The sequence below is a fragment of the Astatotilapia calliptera genome, chromosome 2, assembly GCF_964374335.1.
Source record: "Astatotilapia calliptera chromosome 2, fAstCal68.1, whole genome shotgun sequence".
Lineage (NCBI taxonomy): Eukaryota > Metazoa > Chordata > Actinopteri > Cichliformes > Cichlidae > Astatotilapia > Astatotilapia calliptera.
The window spans coordinates 34302241-34317886 of NC_137423.1; the positions used below are offsets into that span (position 1 = coordinate 34302241).

Here is a 15646-nt window from a genome sequence, read left to right on the forward strand (position 1 = left end):
GCTAACTTTTTTTCCACTCGATAAAAGTTAACGTGAGTGTTCTCGGTGGTCAGGATCAAATGTAATCACATGGCAGGATGCTGTAAAAGGACCAAACTTCAGCCAGGAGAACAACTGAGATAATCCATCCATAATACGAGGTTAGTCATTCATATACTGCTGCATGGGCTGGGCTGTAGCTACATCCTAAGGTTTTAAAAACTGAGCTTAAATAAATGATTAGCGGTAATAAAAGCCGAGGGAGGTCAACAGTGATCACTGACTGTTTTAGGAGCTTTTTGAGATCAAATAGAAGAAAATACATAACATTAAACATGTTAACAACACAAAAGCCATATTAAACGCAGACTACTTTAGGCCCGGAAGTAGGATTCGTCGTGTCATCACTGAACAACCGGATAGGAAGAGGGCCATGTGACATATCAAACTTATTGGTAATGTCACAAGAAAAACAATGGTGTGCTTGGTTTCAACGTAACTTTATTCTGTAGATTTTTATACACCAAGCACACCATTGTTTTTCTTGTGACATTACCAATAAGTTTGATGTGTCGCATGGCCCTCTTCCTATTGAAAAAACAAAAGTTGTATCCAAGATGGCCGACTTCTAAATGGCCACCATGGTCACCACCCATCTTGAGGAGTTTGCCCCCTCACATATACTAATGTGCCACAAACAGGACTTTAATATCACCAACCATTCCCATTTTATTACAGTGTATCCGTATAAATGGCCCACCCTGTAGTATGAGAGACCTAGTACATTGTTTGGCATCAATACTGTACTAACAATCTGGATACATGAACTCAGAAAACTGAACTGACAAACTTTTGGTTCATAAAATAACAGAGAGTATACTGTAGAGCTCCAATTTGTCAAATTTAACCCCCAGACATCAAGTTGCACTATTGCAAAGATCTATTTCTCTGACTTTCTTTTGTTGTTGCTCATTTTGTGTCCCTGTTTCTTGATTTATTTTTGTAAGGCTCAGCTAACACTACCCAGATGTGCGAGTGTTTCTTGGAAAGTGTGGCGATAAGGTGGTGAGAGAGGAAGAGTAAGAAAGACAAAAATAAATAAAGGGAAGAAAACTGTGTCATTGTGACATCGGCATGCTTTCCACTGAAAAGATACAAATATACACCTAGCACTAGGTTTCTCATACAATCACGGACCAACGCACAACGCTGCCTTAAAGGCTGGAGTGGTCACAGCAGGGGCACACTTTTACACTGATCTGGCTGCTTGGTTACTGTGAGTTTATGTTGCCAGCTGGGTTGAAACAGACTGCTTGAATAAGGGGCGCTCACTTGTTTTAATGTCCCATGCCTGTGATAATATTCACAGGCCCTGATTGTTTTTTGCATGAGTGCCAGGAAAACTGTAATGCAAGTCCAGGCTGGCAATGCAAGTCCAGACGCCTTTGTCCCAAAGGCACAATTACACAGTGGAATAAGACAGCTATTACCCAGGACATCTGGTGAGGCTGTAAAAGCTAGGGGCACTAATCAAGTCCATTATCAAGATGAACATCATGCTAAACGTCCATCCATCCATCCATCCATCCATCCATCCATGTGTATGTGCAGGACTGCTCATATACAGTTTTGACTTATGACAGAGACGAATGCTTTATTGGCCTGCCAGCCCTGAATATGTGAGGATTACGAGACTAAATTAGATACATAAAGTGTAAATGTGAAATACAAATAATAACTCAGCCTTTTAATAGCCTTTTAAATCTATTTTTTTAGCTATAAGTTTCATAAAATGTTGCAAACAATGACATACAGCTATAAATACTGCCAACACTTCAATACTGTTTAAATGCTGAATTCAACTTGTTCCTGATATTTATCTTTGTTGTGTTTGCCTTTGAAATGTTTTTGCTAGTGACCAATAAATATCTTTTTGGTTTTGACTAAATAAAATACAGTTTGAGTACATATCAATTAGGCCTTAGGTTAGGTTGCACCTCTTGCTTAAAATCTGACCCATCAAGACACTCGTTGTCAGGCCTATTTAAAACCTGTCTGGCATCCAGTCAAATCCATTTTACCTTGTTTGTAGATTTTTTGCCTAAAGTTGACCTTTTGTACTAATTCTGTCTAAATACTTTTGCCTTTGGACTGCACTCGGGTAACTTTGCAGGATTCAGAGTTCAAGAAAATCTTTACTTATCCTATGCCGGTGCCTAGGTGCAGTCACTCAGTTCATCCACTATCTCCAACATGTTTTTTTAAGCTCTACTTTCTTCAAGGCCAACATCCCTGTAAATCAACTTTTATCTGAAACTGAGCATTTAGAGCAGTCTGAAGCCCAAGATTTAGGTTTACAGGGGTTAAATGTACATATGACTTTATAATTTTAAACTCTGGCCATGTTTAATATAATAGGTTGACTTTAAGGATATATGGTGACTTATGTTTCCAGAGAGAAGTTTTATGCAACTCACGCGTTACTCAGAACCACCAACTGTGATCTGTTATTTGCAAGTCGTCAAAATACAAATTCCTCTTCACAGTTTCATTTTGAGTTTAAAAATAATCATTTGTAACAGTCTCTCCCACAAAGAAGCTTTGGGTTTGGTTTTCTTGTACTGTAAAACAGCTATCATGTCTGTGTAAGAGACTCGTGACACTTACCCAGAGAGAAGATCTCCCACATGAGAACACCGAAGGACCAAACATCACTCTGAGTTGTGTAGATCTTGTCAAAAATGGCCTCAGGTGCCATCCACTTAAGCGGCAGTCTAGCCTGTGCACAAGTATTTAGAAAAGAGATTATATACTACCTTCTATCATCTGTGGATATCTCCAAAATTAATGTGAACACTGATTACACCACACTATTACATCACTGGGAAAACTAGGGAGTATAAACACACATTTCAAACAACTCCTAAATGTATCAAGTCTTCTTGTTTCTCAGTAGTTCTCAGTAGTAGCAGTAGTTCACTGTTTTGGTGTGGTCTAATAATGATACTAATAACCTAATAAACTTACATCTCCTTTGCGCACGTAATCTGGGTCCTTGTAGACATCCCTTGCGAGTCCAAAATCACAGATCTTCACAACATTATTCTCAGAAAGCAGGATATTACGTGCAGCCAGATCACGATGAATGCACTATTAAAAAAACGGCAAAAAACGTAGTGAGATTTTTACTGCAAAACTGCGTTTTCTGCACATTGCAAGTTTGAATTCACTGCTACGCTGCATTTGGGGAAACATATGGTCAAGCCATCAGTGATATTACAATAGGAAATTCTTTTTTCTATATACAGACTCCTTCTGTAGATTATTTATAACAATGGCTTCATTCTCTAATCAGTGTCATCCTGTTCTCCAAAACTATGAATGAGCTGAAAAATAAACGAGTTCTACACGTACATCCTTTAAACATCAGTGGGCACGCTTAAAAATAAAACCGTTAAGTTAACAATGAAATGCATTGACTTCTGTTGTGAGGGAGAAAATACCTTTCGTGAAGCCAAGAACTCCATGCCTTTTGCAACTTGGAAACTGTAGCAAATTAAATCTTCCAGTGTCAGAACTCTCTTATATAAATCCTCAGGTTCTGTGAAAGAAAACAACAAGTCCCAGTCAGAGTGATTATTCATTCTGGCCTTTAACTTTAAGACAATCCTATTCCTCTGCTTAGTGTTTTGAAATGTTATCAGCAGCCCTCCACACCTGTCAAATAAATCAGATAAGATGAAGCACTAACGTCTCTCAAGGGAGAAACTGCAAAGGCCCTGGACTACAACACGCCATCTTAAGAATCCATCCTGACACATACATGTCTCCTCCACACTCTGTCTTTGAAACATTCTTTATAGACGAGTGATAGAAAAAAATATTACACGCCCTCCTATTTTTCAGATGTCAGGTGAAACGTGTAGTTATGGACGCAGCATGCTGCAAGAGGAACTCACAAGGAGCTCTTCCACTTCCACCTGAGTAAACAGCTAATCAAACCCAAAATAACACATTAGAAACAACAAGGCTGACGTGCTGAGCTCAAGGCAGAGAGCTGTGCAATAGTCGGGGTCAGGAGAGGAAATAAACAGACGCCTCCCCAGACTCAGTGGGGTGACAGTCGCTCCTGCTGCACTGATTGTACTGCTGAACAGGAGGAGGAAATGTCCCATCAGACTCAGACTGAAAAACAATCTGATGGGAGCTTTCATTCCTGGGCAGAAGGGGTGGAGCAGAGGTGAGAGGAGGAGGGGGAGAAGAAGGGGGACAGCAGGAGGGACAAGTGGGGAGGAGAGAGGAGTGCGGGGGTTGAAGGGAAGCAAGACGTGCTTGGCTTTTACCTTCTTCCTCTTCCTCTGAGTCACAGTAGCTCTTATCTTCGATAAAACCAGAGCTCGCGGAGCTTCCGGTGCTGGCCACGCTCTCCAAGCGGCGCTTCATCAGCTCGCTGAGTTCGCAGCCCAATCCGGATGAAACCACTTTACCATCCGGGCTCTGATTGACACACAGGTTTCATTATAAATAGGAAATTCAATTATAAGTTTTACACGCATCAGATTTTTGTGGAATATAATCACACTGCATTAAGGTACAATGAATTTATCTTTACAAAATAGGAGACATTCCAAGAGCGTTGCAAAAACAGTTACTCTCTGTACAAAAATGACGATACTGTACAGATGGAGACTCACTTTGTAGACGAGAAAGTCGTCTCTCTTGCCCCTCAAATAGTTGGACAAATTTCCATATTTGCAGAACTCCACTATCATCATCAACGGTCCTGTTAAAGATGGAATCATTCCTCTGATTATTATTTACGGGAATAAAAACAAGGGTCAAAAACAGATGCCAACCTAACGAAGCTGGCAGTATTTTAGTATCCTTTAAAAAGACAATGCTTCTATATATTTTATAATCACAGTAATAATGCTCACCGCCAGGTTTCGTGCAGGCTCCCAGCAGGTTAACCACATTGAGGTGATGGCCAATGTGGATCAGGATCTTTAACTCTGACATCAGAGCCTTTCGCTCGTTTGATGTAGCGCCTCCTGTAACGAGTGTAAACATCAGCTGGTGCTTCAACATCCAAAGTAAATGGTCTCGTAAGCCTTTTAATTTTAGAAACTTCCAGCTTGACTAAATTCATGTGAAAAACAAGTAAGCATACACATGTTTTTTAACTAAAACAGAGAGTGGAGAGTTTTTTTTAAGTGCATTCAACTTATTATCTGTATTTATATATTAACAGTGAAATCTATTTTACTTTTTAATTTCTGAGACCTAAGACTACTCTAAAATCTAATGTGGTATACAGAAATATTAACTGCATTGTTTTGCACAATACATTGCAAGCAGAAAGTTTATGTTCACAGTTTTTTACTATGGGGAAAAGGCTAAAAAACTGGGATTACAGGAGCAATTTAATTTAATTCAATTTAAGTATTGAAACAAGAGAGAAAGCTATGTGGAGGGTTTTTTAGGCCCAGTTATATCAAACAGCTTTTGTTGGACGACATCTTGAAAGATAAATACCAAAATAATTACAGAGATAAGAGGGGAAGTGTTCACATTACACACCTGAGTTTGAGAAGTTTATTCAGTGATATGAGTTTACATTGAATTATGAGAATCGAGATTTAGACCATGCTTTTTTTTCCAATGACCAACCACAAAACCAAAGCCGCCAGATTCTCTGACTAAATCATGGACAATCTGAGAAAACCTGCTGCTTTCCATTAACTTTGACCTATGACTAACAACAGCCAGAGCATTAGTTCCTTTCAGTGAACCTGTGATTTATGAAGAGTAGTGATTAATGATAAGAAAGAGCAAAACATCTACCCAGTGGTCCTATTTTTTCCTTCTTGCAAACACATCTTCCCCAAATCTCTACTCACTGATAGGTCTGCAAATTGCTTCTATAGCGTTGCCAAAAAGAAAGAATTTTAGGGAATTACATGTGCCATTCATGCATTCGCTGCGGTGAATGAAATAGCTTTGCAATAACAGCCAAAATTGTTTAGCTTCCTGTTTTCATTTTGAATATTTACAGTGAACATTTGGAAAGATGTCGGAATGAGATTGTAAATGCTTCAAATAAAGACTGAACACAGGAGGATTTCCACATGTTTGACTCTCTAAAATGTGTCAAATAAACACATGAGCATATTTTTGTTGCTCATGTTGGGCTTGTCTCTTATACTTTAAAAAAAAAAATTCACACGAATAACTTGGACACTTCTGATCAAATCCATTTCCCAATTCCCGTCAGCGTGAGAGGTTTTACTATACATGCACTTTGCAAGAAACCGGCATTGGATGTTTTTTGCTTTGAGCTATAACACCATGCAAACATTAACTCTGTGTATGGTGATGTAGTTTATGAGTCTGTGTAATGCATGTGAAATAAATCTTATGCAGAAGTGGCAGATATTCAACATTCATCTGCTGCACATTAAACGATGACTTTACTGCCGGCCTGTGCAAGTACTACGACCATTGCACCACTATTGGTAGATTGGCCAAATTATGTAAGAATGTGCACAACATCGCCTCTGTCAGTGCGCCCCAGGGTGGCTGTGGCTACAATGTAGCTTGCCATCACCAGTGTGTGAATGGGTGGATGACTGGATGTGTAAAGCGCTTTGGGGTCCTTAGGGACTAGTAAGGCGCTATATAAATACAGGCCATTTACCATTTACCATTTAACATAAAAGGTCAGTGAAGTTTTTGGACATCCTACCTTTCAGCATTTTGACTGCAACAGTCTTGCAGGTTGAGAGCTTGTCGATCCCAAAAGCAGAAGCCTCGACCACTTTTCCAAAAGCTCCATGGCCGAGTGTTTTGCCTGGCAAAGGAAGAAGGTTTTTGATAAGTGGAAAGGCATTAGAACTTTCTGTCAGCCTCTATAATTAAAGCAACCTGCTGAAGCTCTGACAGTTTTTCTGTGAGGATTTGTGGTTCACTTGAGACCGGATGATAGCCAGGTTCACTGATAACCCTACATACCAGCTGCAGAGAGGGGTTACACCTATTCATTGTACCTTATGTAGCTCTGTCTATGATTTAATACTAACTGATAACCTTTATATACATTTTTGTCATCATTAAAATTCAATCTAAAATCTTAAAGGCAAGATGTTACACAAACAGTGATGTTTAACTGAGACTTAATACTGATGCTCTGTCTTTGTTTAAATGTCATTTTGATGAGTAGACTGTGGAAGATTTCCAGTTTGGCCCCAAACCTGCATACATAAAACTTCCAGAAAGCAAAACAACATATTCAAAAATCCTGAGGTGACGGGCTATGTATAAATTTGCTGCTTTGTTATGATCTGCTGTATCTACACTTACTGGACTCTTTGTTAGGTACAAATTTAATTACTTGTTAATACAAGTATCTAATCAGTCAATCACATGGCAGCAACTCAGTGCATTTAGGCATCTAGACATGGTCAAGATGACCGGCTGAAGTTCATAACTCTGCAACAGAATGAGGAAGAAAGGGGATTTAAGCAATTCTCAATGTGGCGTGGTTGTTGGTCTCAGATGGATATTTCAGAAACTGCTGATTTATTGGGATTTTATCTTTAGGGTTTATGGAGAATAGTCTGACAAATAGAAAATATCCAGTGAGCAGCAGTTCTCTGGGAGAAAATGCCTTGTTGATGTCGGAGATCAGATGGGAATAGTCAGATCACCGTCACCAGATCTCAGGCCCACTGAGCTGATTACAACAGTGCCACTAGAGTATCCGACAAATCTGCAGCAACTGTGTGATGCCAAAATGTCAATATGAACCAAAGAATAAAGGCATGTATGGACAGGAAAGGGGTCCAACCTAGCACTAGCAAGTTATACCTAATGAAGTGTCCAGATGGTGCATATTTAATGATGAAACTTCTTTCAAAACACTGATGACACTAAGGATTACTCACCTAGTTGTAGGCGATCACGAGGAAACTCCCACTTGCTGCCATCATACTGAAGAAAATCATTCTGCTCCTCGAGTGGATACTCATCGGGATCAATGATGATCGATGGACCCATCTTATAATGTGCTGGTTGCTGAAAAATTAATGTTATCATTAACATTATGTTTTAGGTTATTTTAAGCGGCAAATAAGTAGTAAATAATACAAATTCTTCCTCTAGTCTTTTTTCTTTAGTCAAGTACAATATGTTCTAATTATTTCTTTTATCTAAGCTAAAAGGTTACTATTTCCCAACGATCATGACAAAGAAAAATCTTCAATACCAGCTAAAAAGATAATTCACTTAAAAAGCATTTACAACACACATGAGTCAGTCATTTCCAAAATAGCTGCCTTCAAGAACACAAAGGAGGAAGTGTAAAATACCACAAGTGCAATGCCACTCCCCTGATTTTGTGGAGTGATTCACTCTGCTTGTAAGAAAAAGCATAATGTAGTCCTTTACCTTCCTTAGCTTGCGAATGAAAAGAATAAGCATGATCCAGAGGAACGTTGCTGCAGCTCCAGTACACACCAAAATTATGACCTCAATATTTGGCTTCGCCTCATCACCTGGAAAGAGAAGAATTGTTGTCAAATACCAGACCTCCTTTGCAAAAGTGAAACTGTGGCCTTCTTGTGATCTCACATGCGTCATATTATATTGGCAGGGTCTGGTGATTTATGACCAAAAAGAAACAATCTGTAACAAATTACCAAATAAAGACTACGGCTTTTGACTAAAACCTTTATATCATCTCAACCTCTTTCACTCTTGTTTATTTGTTTCTTCCCAACTTCTCTTTCAGGGATTGTATATAAAAAGGAAGTGGAAACACGCTTAGCATTGGTGGTTTGCTTGGAGAATGCATACCACACTTTTTTCCTGTAGTGTTTTCATCTAAACACGGCTTTTCTAACCATCCATGTCCACACTACAGACTCACGTCTCTCAAATCTACACAAAATTTTTCCGGCTCTTATTTCAAGCCATCCTTGACTAAACAATCATGGCAGTGCACACATGTAGCTTGTAGCTGAAATATATATATATATATATATATATATATATATATATATATATATATATATATATATATATATATATATATATATATATGAACAGCCGATTAAGCTAATTCTAAAGTGCACAGATATGGATGGAATGACTTGCATGATGGCCCACTTTTTTACATTTTCTAATGACCTTCTACTCCAATTATCTACTACGTGTTTCCAGTGCCTTGGTGGTTGTAGCAGTCAATCATTTTCAACTCATTAGTGGCCCTCTTAACACTTTACAAGGGTTGTGTCCTCTACATGATGGCTCCAAGCCAAAGCTATGATCATAAAACTCAAGAAGGAATTCATTTGGCATTCCTCGCAGCCACAGATTTTCTGTCAGGGGAGAATTCTCTCACTAAAGTCTGACCAGAGCTATTTGTAGTGATGACAAGAAAACAAGAGGCCAAGAGGGTCTCAGAGATGTTTTGACAGGGCATGCAGAAAATGCTTGACTCCCCTGATGAGCAATGCTCTTATTTTGATCTGCAAGTTTCATTTTATGCTGACAATCCAGTGCTGTAAACATAGCAGGTCAGATTGTTTGGAAATTTCTTTATGTTTAATTGTTAATATTCCATGACTGACTCACCAAACACAGTAACCACAGCGCTTGTTTTCAGGACACCCTCAGTGTTGCTGGCTATACACTCGTACAGACCCTCATCATCTTTCTTGACCCTCTCAATGATCAGGGTACCGTCCTCGCCCAGTGTGATACCTGAAACGCACAAACTATTAGTTAAACAGCCGAAAAGAAGTGCAGAATTTTAACTTTGGAAGTTTTTTGAAAACTCGTGGCAGTGCAAAGGCAAGTTTAATGACTACACAATTTTAACAGGATAAAACCTTTAATTTGTCAGTAGACTGCACTTAATTCATCTTCTTCTAATATGTCAACCCGGTCACAAAAACTGTAAAAACAACAACAAAAAGATTCTTTATGAAAGCCATAACATATGAGATACTTTTCTCAGTGGTACCTGGATTTTCTTCTAGTGGAACACCATTTTTCAGCCACATGATTTTTGGAGGAGGAACTGCTGAAGCGTTACAAACCAGCCTCAGGGTGCTGGTATTGTTCACATCTTGGCTAGTCAGATTTTGATTCAGCCACGGTCTTCTCCTGGCTGTAGGAAAATAAAAAAAAGTTTGGATTATTGGCGCTATCACTGTTTCGTAGAGGAAAAAGTGGAATCATATATAGCTCTAACTTACCATCCAAAATAAGTACAGCCTCCTTGAGTTCAGCCTTCTTGTTGAGCTTGTAGGCTCGGCACTTGTAACCTGCAGTGCTGTTTTGAGACACATTGTGCAAATAGAGAGAAAGGGAAATGGAGTAGCGACTGAACTGGAGGCTAGACACGCTGGAAGTGACTGTTTGATTCCTGGAATCCAACCACTGTAGATCTGTGTAGAGATAACGGGTTGCCCGACAGGTCAGGTTGACGTTGTTCCCTTCAATCGCTTTCTGAGGTTCAGTGGTTATTTTCTCAGGTTGATCTAGTGTGACAAGGAACATGGAAAACAACATATTTAGTCATTTACATTTACATGGCATCTACATCCGTTTACAAGCGTGCAATTATCCAAATTGCCAGAGAAACTAATTAGGACAACAGTTTTTGACACAAAGGTACTTATCAGAAGACCCAGAATGTCAAATTCCCTGTTATTTCCTGTTTCATCACTATTAATTAGAAGCATGTTGATGGTGCTTCTGCAGTGATCCAACTCGAGCGAGGCTGACTATGTGCCCCAGGGGATACAGAATGCGCTTGTTTATTCAGTTTGCTGGAAAGCATTCTCTGTTCCGTAAGAGAAGACAGCTGTTTTTACAATCCTGTCCTCTTTTTTTAGCAGCATTCCATCATTCTCTGCTTTCCTCACCTTTGAAAGAGAGTGGGATTCCTCTTGGGAATTCTCCCACCCTGGGAGAATAATTTTTTGGTACTTGGCATCCACTCCAAAAGAAGTCCTCCACCCTTCAGGACATGTGATTCATGCAACTTTTTAGGAAAGGTGATGCACTTTATTGCAAAGTGAGCTCTGCTTGTGCATGGTGACACCTCGTCCCCACTGTTATTACATACCTGTCTCAGTTGATTTTCATTTTGGGAACATTTGGAACTGCTCACATGCACATAAAAAGTAAATCCTTATTGCACACACAGGCTCATGAAGAAAGAGCAATGACCTGCTGGTGCAGGAGCAGGAATGCGGTTATTCAATGATGTTTTTAAATGCATGCCATGTACAGCACTTCATATGCCTCAGGACTTGTTTGCCTCTCTTCCGCCCCGAAGCTGTTCAACTACAGTGGAAGATGTTTTTAATTAATGCCCCCCTCTGGTTTCTTTATTGCACAATGCAATCTGTGAATTCCTTTCCTGTTCTTGCAGTTCATTACAGCGTACGATGTGCACACAGATCATTTGTAAAGCATAGAGCTCATGGTATAGTGTGCTTTGTAATTGAACTAATGTGTTTCTGCATGCAGCTGTGTGATTATAATGTTTTGTTTTGTTTTTATTACATTTTACTTGTTGTATTCTGGTGACCTACTTACCATCAACATAGAAAGGCACTGTAATGTGGGCGCTGCCAATGTCGTTCTCAGCCTTACAGTAAAATTGTCCTGAAACTCGTGCATCTCCGATCACCAGGGTACTCACAGTCTGATTGGAATCAATAAAGCGATTGTGATTAATTCTTAAAATCAGATAAAACATAATAAATATAATAATAACAGACACAAATGCTTGATATCATAATTCACTTTCTGCTGTCAGTGTGATCGATTCTAGCGGTTTCAATCACCATCAGAGCACCGAGTCGCTCTTAATAAACAAGTGGGAGGTCTAGACACAGCCTGGTGTGCTTTATAGTCTGCAGTGCTTGACATTAATGAAAGGATACAGCTGGAGTTATAAAGGCCAAAGAGTCTCCTTCATACTGGTGCTATAGATCTAGACCTGGGCCTCCATGTCCATTTCCTGGAGAGCACCTCCAACGCCATGCTCGATTTTAAGGTTAGCACAATATTTTAATGGCTTAAATAGACAAAATAATAAGTGAGACACTTGGGTGAAGGCCAGACTGCATGGGGTTCTGTTTAGTGTTCATGGGGACATCTGTTTTTGGGGTCAGTCGGCTACATCAAAGAGAGTGAATGATGTGGGTACATTGTCTGGGGTATGCTGGCCTAAACTTCCTGGGCTGGTAGGAACTATTGTGTTGGCTGTGAGAGACCCAGCTGCAGCTACAAAACCACATCAGCGTGCCTTTACTTAAACTGTTCACTTTACAAACATACAGGCATCAAAATTAAGTATCATAACGTCCAAACCTTGCTGATAGAACATTTGTCAAAACACTGAGTGACCTTATGATATTATGTTACACCTATTACTTACCATTATGTAACATGAGATTGAAAGCACTCACTGAGACGATTGTGCCTGTCCCGAAGACGTGACCTGACCAAACACACTATGACCTCTGTGCCAAAGTCTTCCCTTAGTGTTTCCTTATATTATGACTCTCCTTTTTTGCTGGGCTTTCTGAGGAGGCCCAGTCATGACTGTGTTCTCATTCACGGGCCAAAACGATTTATATGAGGTGACAGAGAGGAATTTACCTCCACCAAATCCCTCTTCGTTTAAACTGCTGCTTGTTATCGTTGAACCTTAGCCCTGACCCTCATAAAGCACCGGCGACTGGCCACAGGTACTTGTAAATAAGAGGTGCCTCAATATCTATGTCAGACACGTATAAAAATCGATGACCTGTAAAGAAGGCCAAATTTACAGTTACGTGGTGTGCAAATGACTGGATAGTTCTTGTTGTCATGTATTTCACAGTTAGTAATGGTAAACAGTCACTTAGTCATTCGCATTTACATGGCATCGACATCCGTTTCACAATTAATGAGCGCACCAGCAATTTATGGACTACAAATTCAGCTCAAAACAAAGAATCGATTCAGAAAGGTCAATGATGCTTTCTCCTGCCCTAAAACAGCTGTAATGGATTTCTTGAACCAAATCCTATACAGACAAGGGGCATGGCAGCGAAGGCCTGTTCTCAGTTAGGTATGGCATGAACAATTTTAGCATCAAGCTTCCACGGGAGATTTGAACCAAAGTCTGTGTGGGATGTTTGGGGTTTGCATGGCAATACGTCTTTGATGTCTTTTAAGGAAAACTAAGGGATTCTTATCTTCAAACTATCTAACTATTGATGCCTTAAGCGTTGATTTTTTAGGAAATAAAATCTCTCTAAATTAATATGTCTGCCTTAAAGCTAAACCTAAGCCTGCCTTCATAGTGTAGCTGTTTCATGTGCTTACATCTACTACAAAGACTCTGAAAACCTGGGGTGTATTTCACTTTAGTAATGGGAAAGGAACTATGTCTGTCAGTTGTGGTTGCACCATTTCCAAACTGCGGGCCTCAAAGAGCAAAAGCTTTTGTACAAGAGGAAAGCCAGTGTAGGTAAAGCAGTGTCTTTACCGCTATTTTTTTCTTGTAAATATAAATCCTTTCTTTTCAGATGCGGCTCATTAAATGTGTAATAAAACCAAGTTATTTGTCCCTAATTCCTAGGTAGCTTAATTCCAGGAACAAATCCCATCTCTTATCGCACATTTCTCCATACCATCTCTCTTCCAGTTCTTTATACTGGCGACAGCTATTTATTAGACTCAATTCATGAGGAAATGCATATTATAAAGTGCATCCATTGTTTAAAAACATATACTACATATAACTTTAATCTACATACCTTGTTTTTTCCTTTAACTAGTTGAGAATTCGTGTTTATGTTTTTAATCCAGTTGTAGGAATCATTTTTCCTTTCATCCACTCTGACAAAGACAGGCTCCAAATCACTACAGGAGGGAGAAAATGCAATAAAATCAATCATTCTGAACAACGAACAATGTAACAGTCTTTTGTATTTGAGAACTTTAGTGTAATATCAAAACACACCCTGTCCAGATCACACGATAATAATGTATACCCTGCTATCTCATTGTGAAGGCCCTCTCCTGAGGGTTCTCTGAACCCTCTAGCATGGGGTGTCCTACTTCTTAAACCCAGAGAAAGCCTTGATTTAGGCCCCGCTGGTGGTGAACAATTAGTTTGATGAGTGGAGAGGCACTGAAGGAAACAGCAGCAGCAACAGGAAGGGTTGTGCTGTGCGTCACCTCATACAGGAACACCCCTCCACGTTCTGGCCAGAGGAGATAAGGCAGATCCTGAGACCTTGGTGGTCAGCAAAGGACAGCTGATAACTTCTCAACCTGGTGATAAAGACAACCCTATATTTCTGCCTTCTTAAAAAGCTTCTCTCAAATTCAAACCCTCCCCAAAAGTGACATTTCCTTTGCTCCCAAAAGATTAAGGGATGCAAGTTGGATTTACAGTGACAGCTACTCTGCAGGCTCAGGGCACTATAAAACAAACATTTTGCACAATTGGCTTCCCACCAGGCTATAGCTGTTCCTCTGTCTCATTAGCCGCCTGCCACAGCCCAGCCACAGTTCCTGGTGCCAGCCCTGATTATCTTTGGCCCAGCAGAAAGAGTTGCTTTGACCTTACTAAACCTCTGCAATATTTTATCACGAATCTGGTAAGCAGCAGCTGGTTTTATGCGATAATTTAGTGAAGAAACCAATGGGAAACTGGTGGTTTAACACCATCTAGTATGTAACATAATTAGTCGCTTTCAGTCTGCATTGTTTTCTTTGCCACTGGATGTGGAGACTGATAACACGCAGCTAATGGCCTATTGTTTTCCTGATCTTACAATTCACAGGCCCTCCAAACCACGATCTGAGTGACTGTTCAAACGTTCATTTTGTGTACGGGTTCACCGCCAGGCTGGTATCCATGCACAGTCACACATATACAGCACTCTCAGTTCTCTTCAGCGCTGCAATAACTCGGGGAATCTGAGATTTAACTCCCCCGTGTCTCCCTCTTAGCCTACAGAACCACTGACCACTAATGAGAGGGCAGCTCTCCGCGGCTTTGTTCCTTTGATTAATGGGTCATGTTCTGGGACAGAGTCAATTGAATCAAAGTAGGTCTGCTTTATAGAGGGATCTCCGGGTCGGACTGGTGGCTCTGAATCCTGCGAAGGTATCTCTTCACTGCGTGTTGCTGTTGGTGATTTTGATTCAGTATTGTGGAGTTTCCGTCTAAAGGTACAAACTAGTTAAAGACTTTTTAATACCAACTTAAAAACAGATTTTAGACTAAACATACAAAAGAGAGACAGAAAAAGGTGAAATATCCTCTTTCAGATGTTCAGAATGAACAAGAAAGTATTTAGTCATATGTTTATTAATGTGACCAGAAAATGATATAACTGATGTTAGTATCCCATTGTCCCAAGTTTGAAACAGCTTAACAGATGTGGGAATAGCAATTTTGTCCTTAAAATTTCCAAAAACATAAGTGTCTAAAAATTATATGATTAACCATTAATTGTGAACCTTTTAAGACTTTGTATGATTCCATAGACACCCTGTGCATGGTTTCCAAAACATGGAGATTATATCCACAGCAGGTGGACTCAATTGCATCATTGCAACAGTTATTCAGGCTGAGAAAATGCGA

General features: G+C 39.8%; 1 protein-coding gene across 1 annotated transcript in view; it reads right to left on the reverse strand.

The window, feature by feature from the left end:
- The window catches only part of kdrl (kinase insert domain receptor like), a 44583-nt gene that overhangs the window by 13593 nt on the left and 15344 nt on the right, over positions 1 to 15646 (reverse strand). The window contains exons 11-24 of the mRNA XM_026144361.2: positions 13806 to 13911; positions 11590 to 11698; positions 10239 to 10523; positions 10004 to 10150; positions 9613 to 9741; positions 8425 to 8531; positions 7923 to 8052; positions 6725 to 6829; positions 4917 to 5030; positions 4674 to 4762; positions 4323 to 4476; positions 3483 to 3580; positions 3007 to 3129; positions 2647 to 2758 (exon numbers count right to left, since the gene is read on the reverse strand). Coding sequence (XP_026000146.1) covers positions 2647 to 2758; positions 3007 to 3129; positions 3483 to 3580; positions 4323 to 4476; positions 4674 to 4762; positions 4917 to 5030; positions 6725 to 6829; positions 7923 to 8052; positions 8425 to 8531; positions 9613 to 9741; positions 10004 to 10150; positions 10239 to 10523; positions 11590 to 11698; positions 13806 to 13911 — 1808 coding nt within the window. The remainder of the gene's footprint in view (positions 1 to 2646; positions 2759 to 3006; positions 3130 to 3482; positions 3581 to 4322; positions 4477 to 4673; positions 4763 to 4916; positions 5031 to 6724; positions 6830 to 7922; positions 8053 to 8424; positions 8532 to 9612; positions 9742 to 10003; positions 10151 to 10238; positions 10524 to 11589; positions 11699 to 13805; positions 13912 to 15646) is intronic.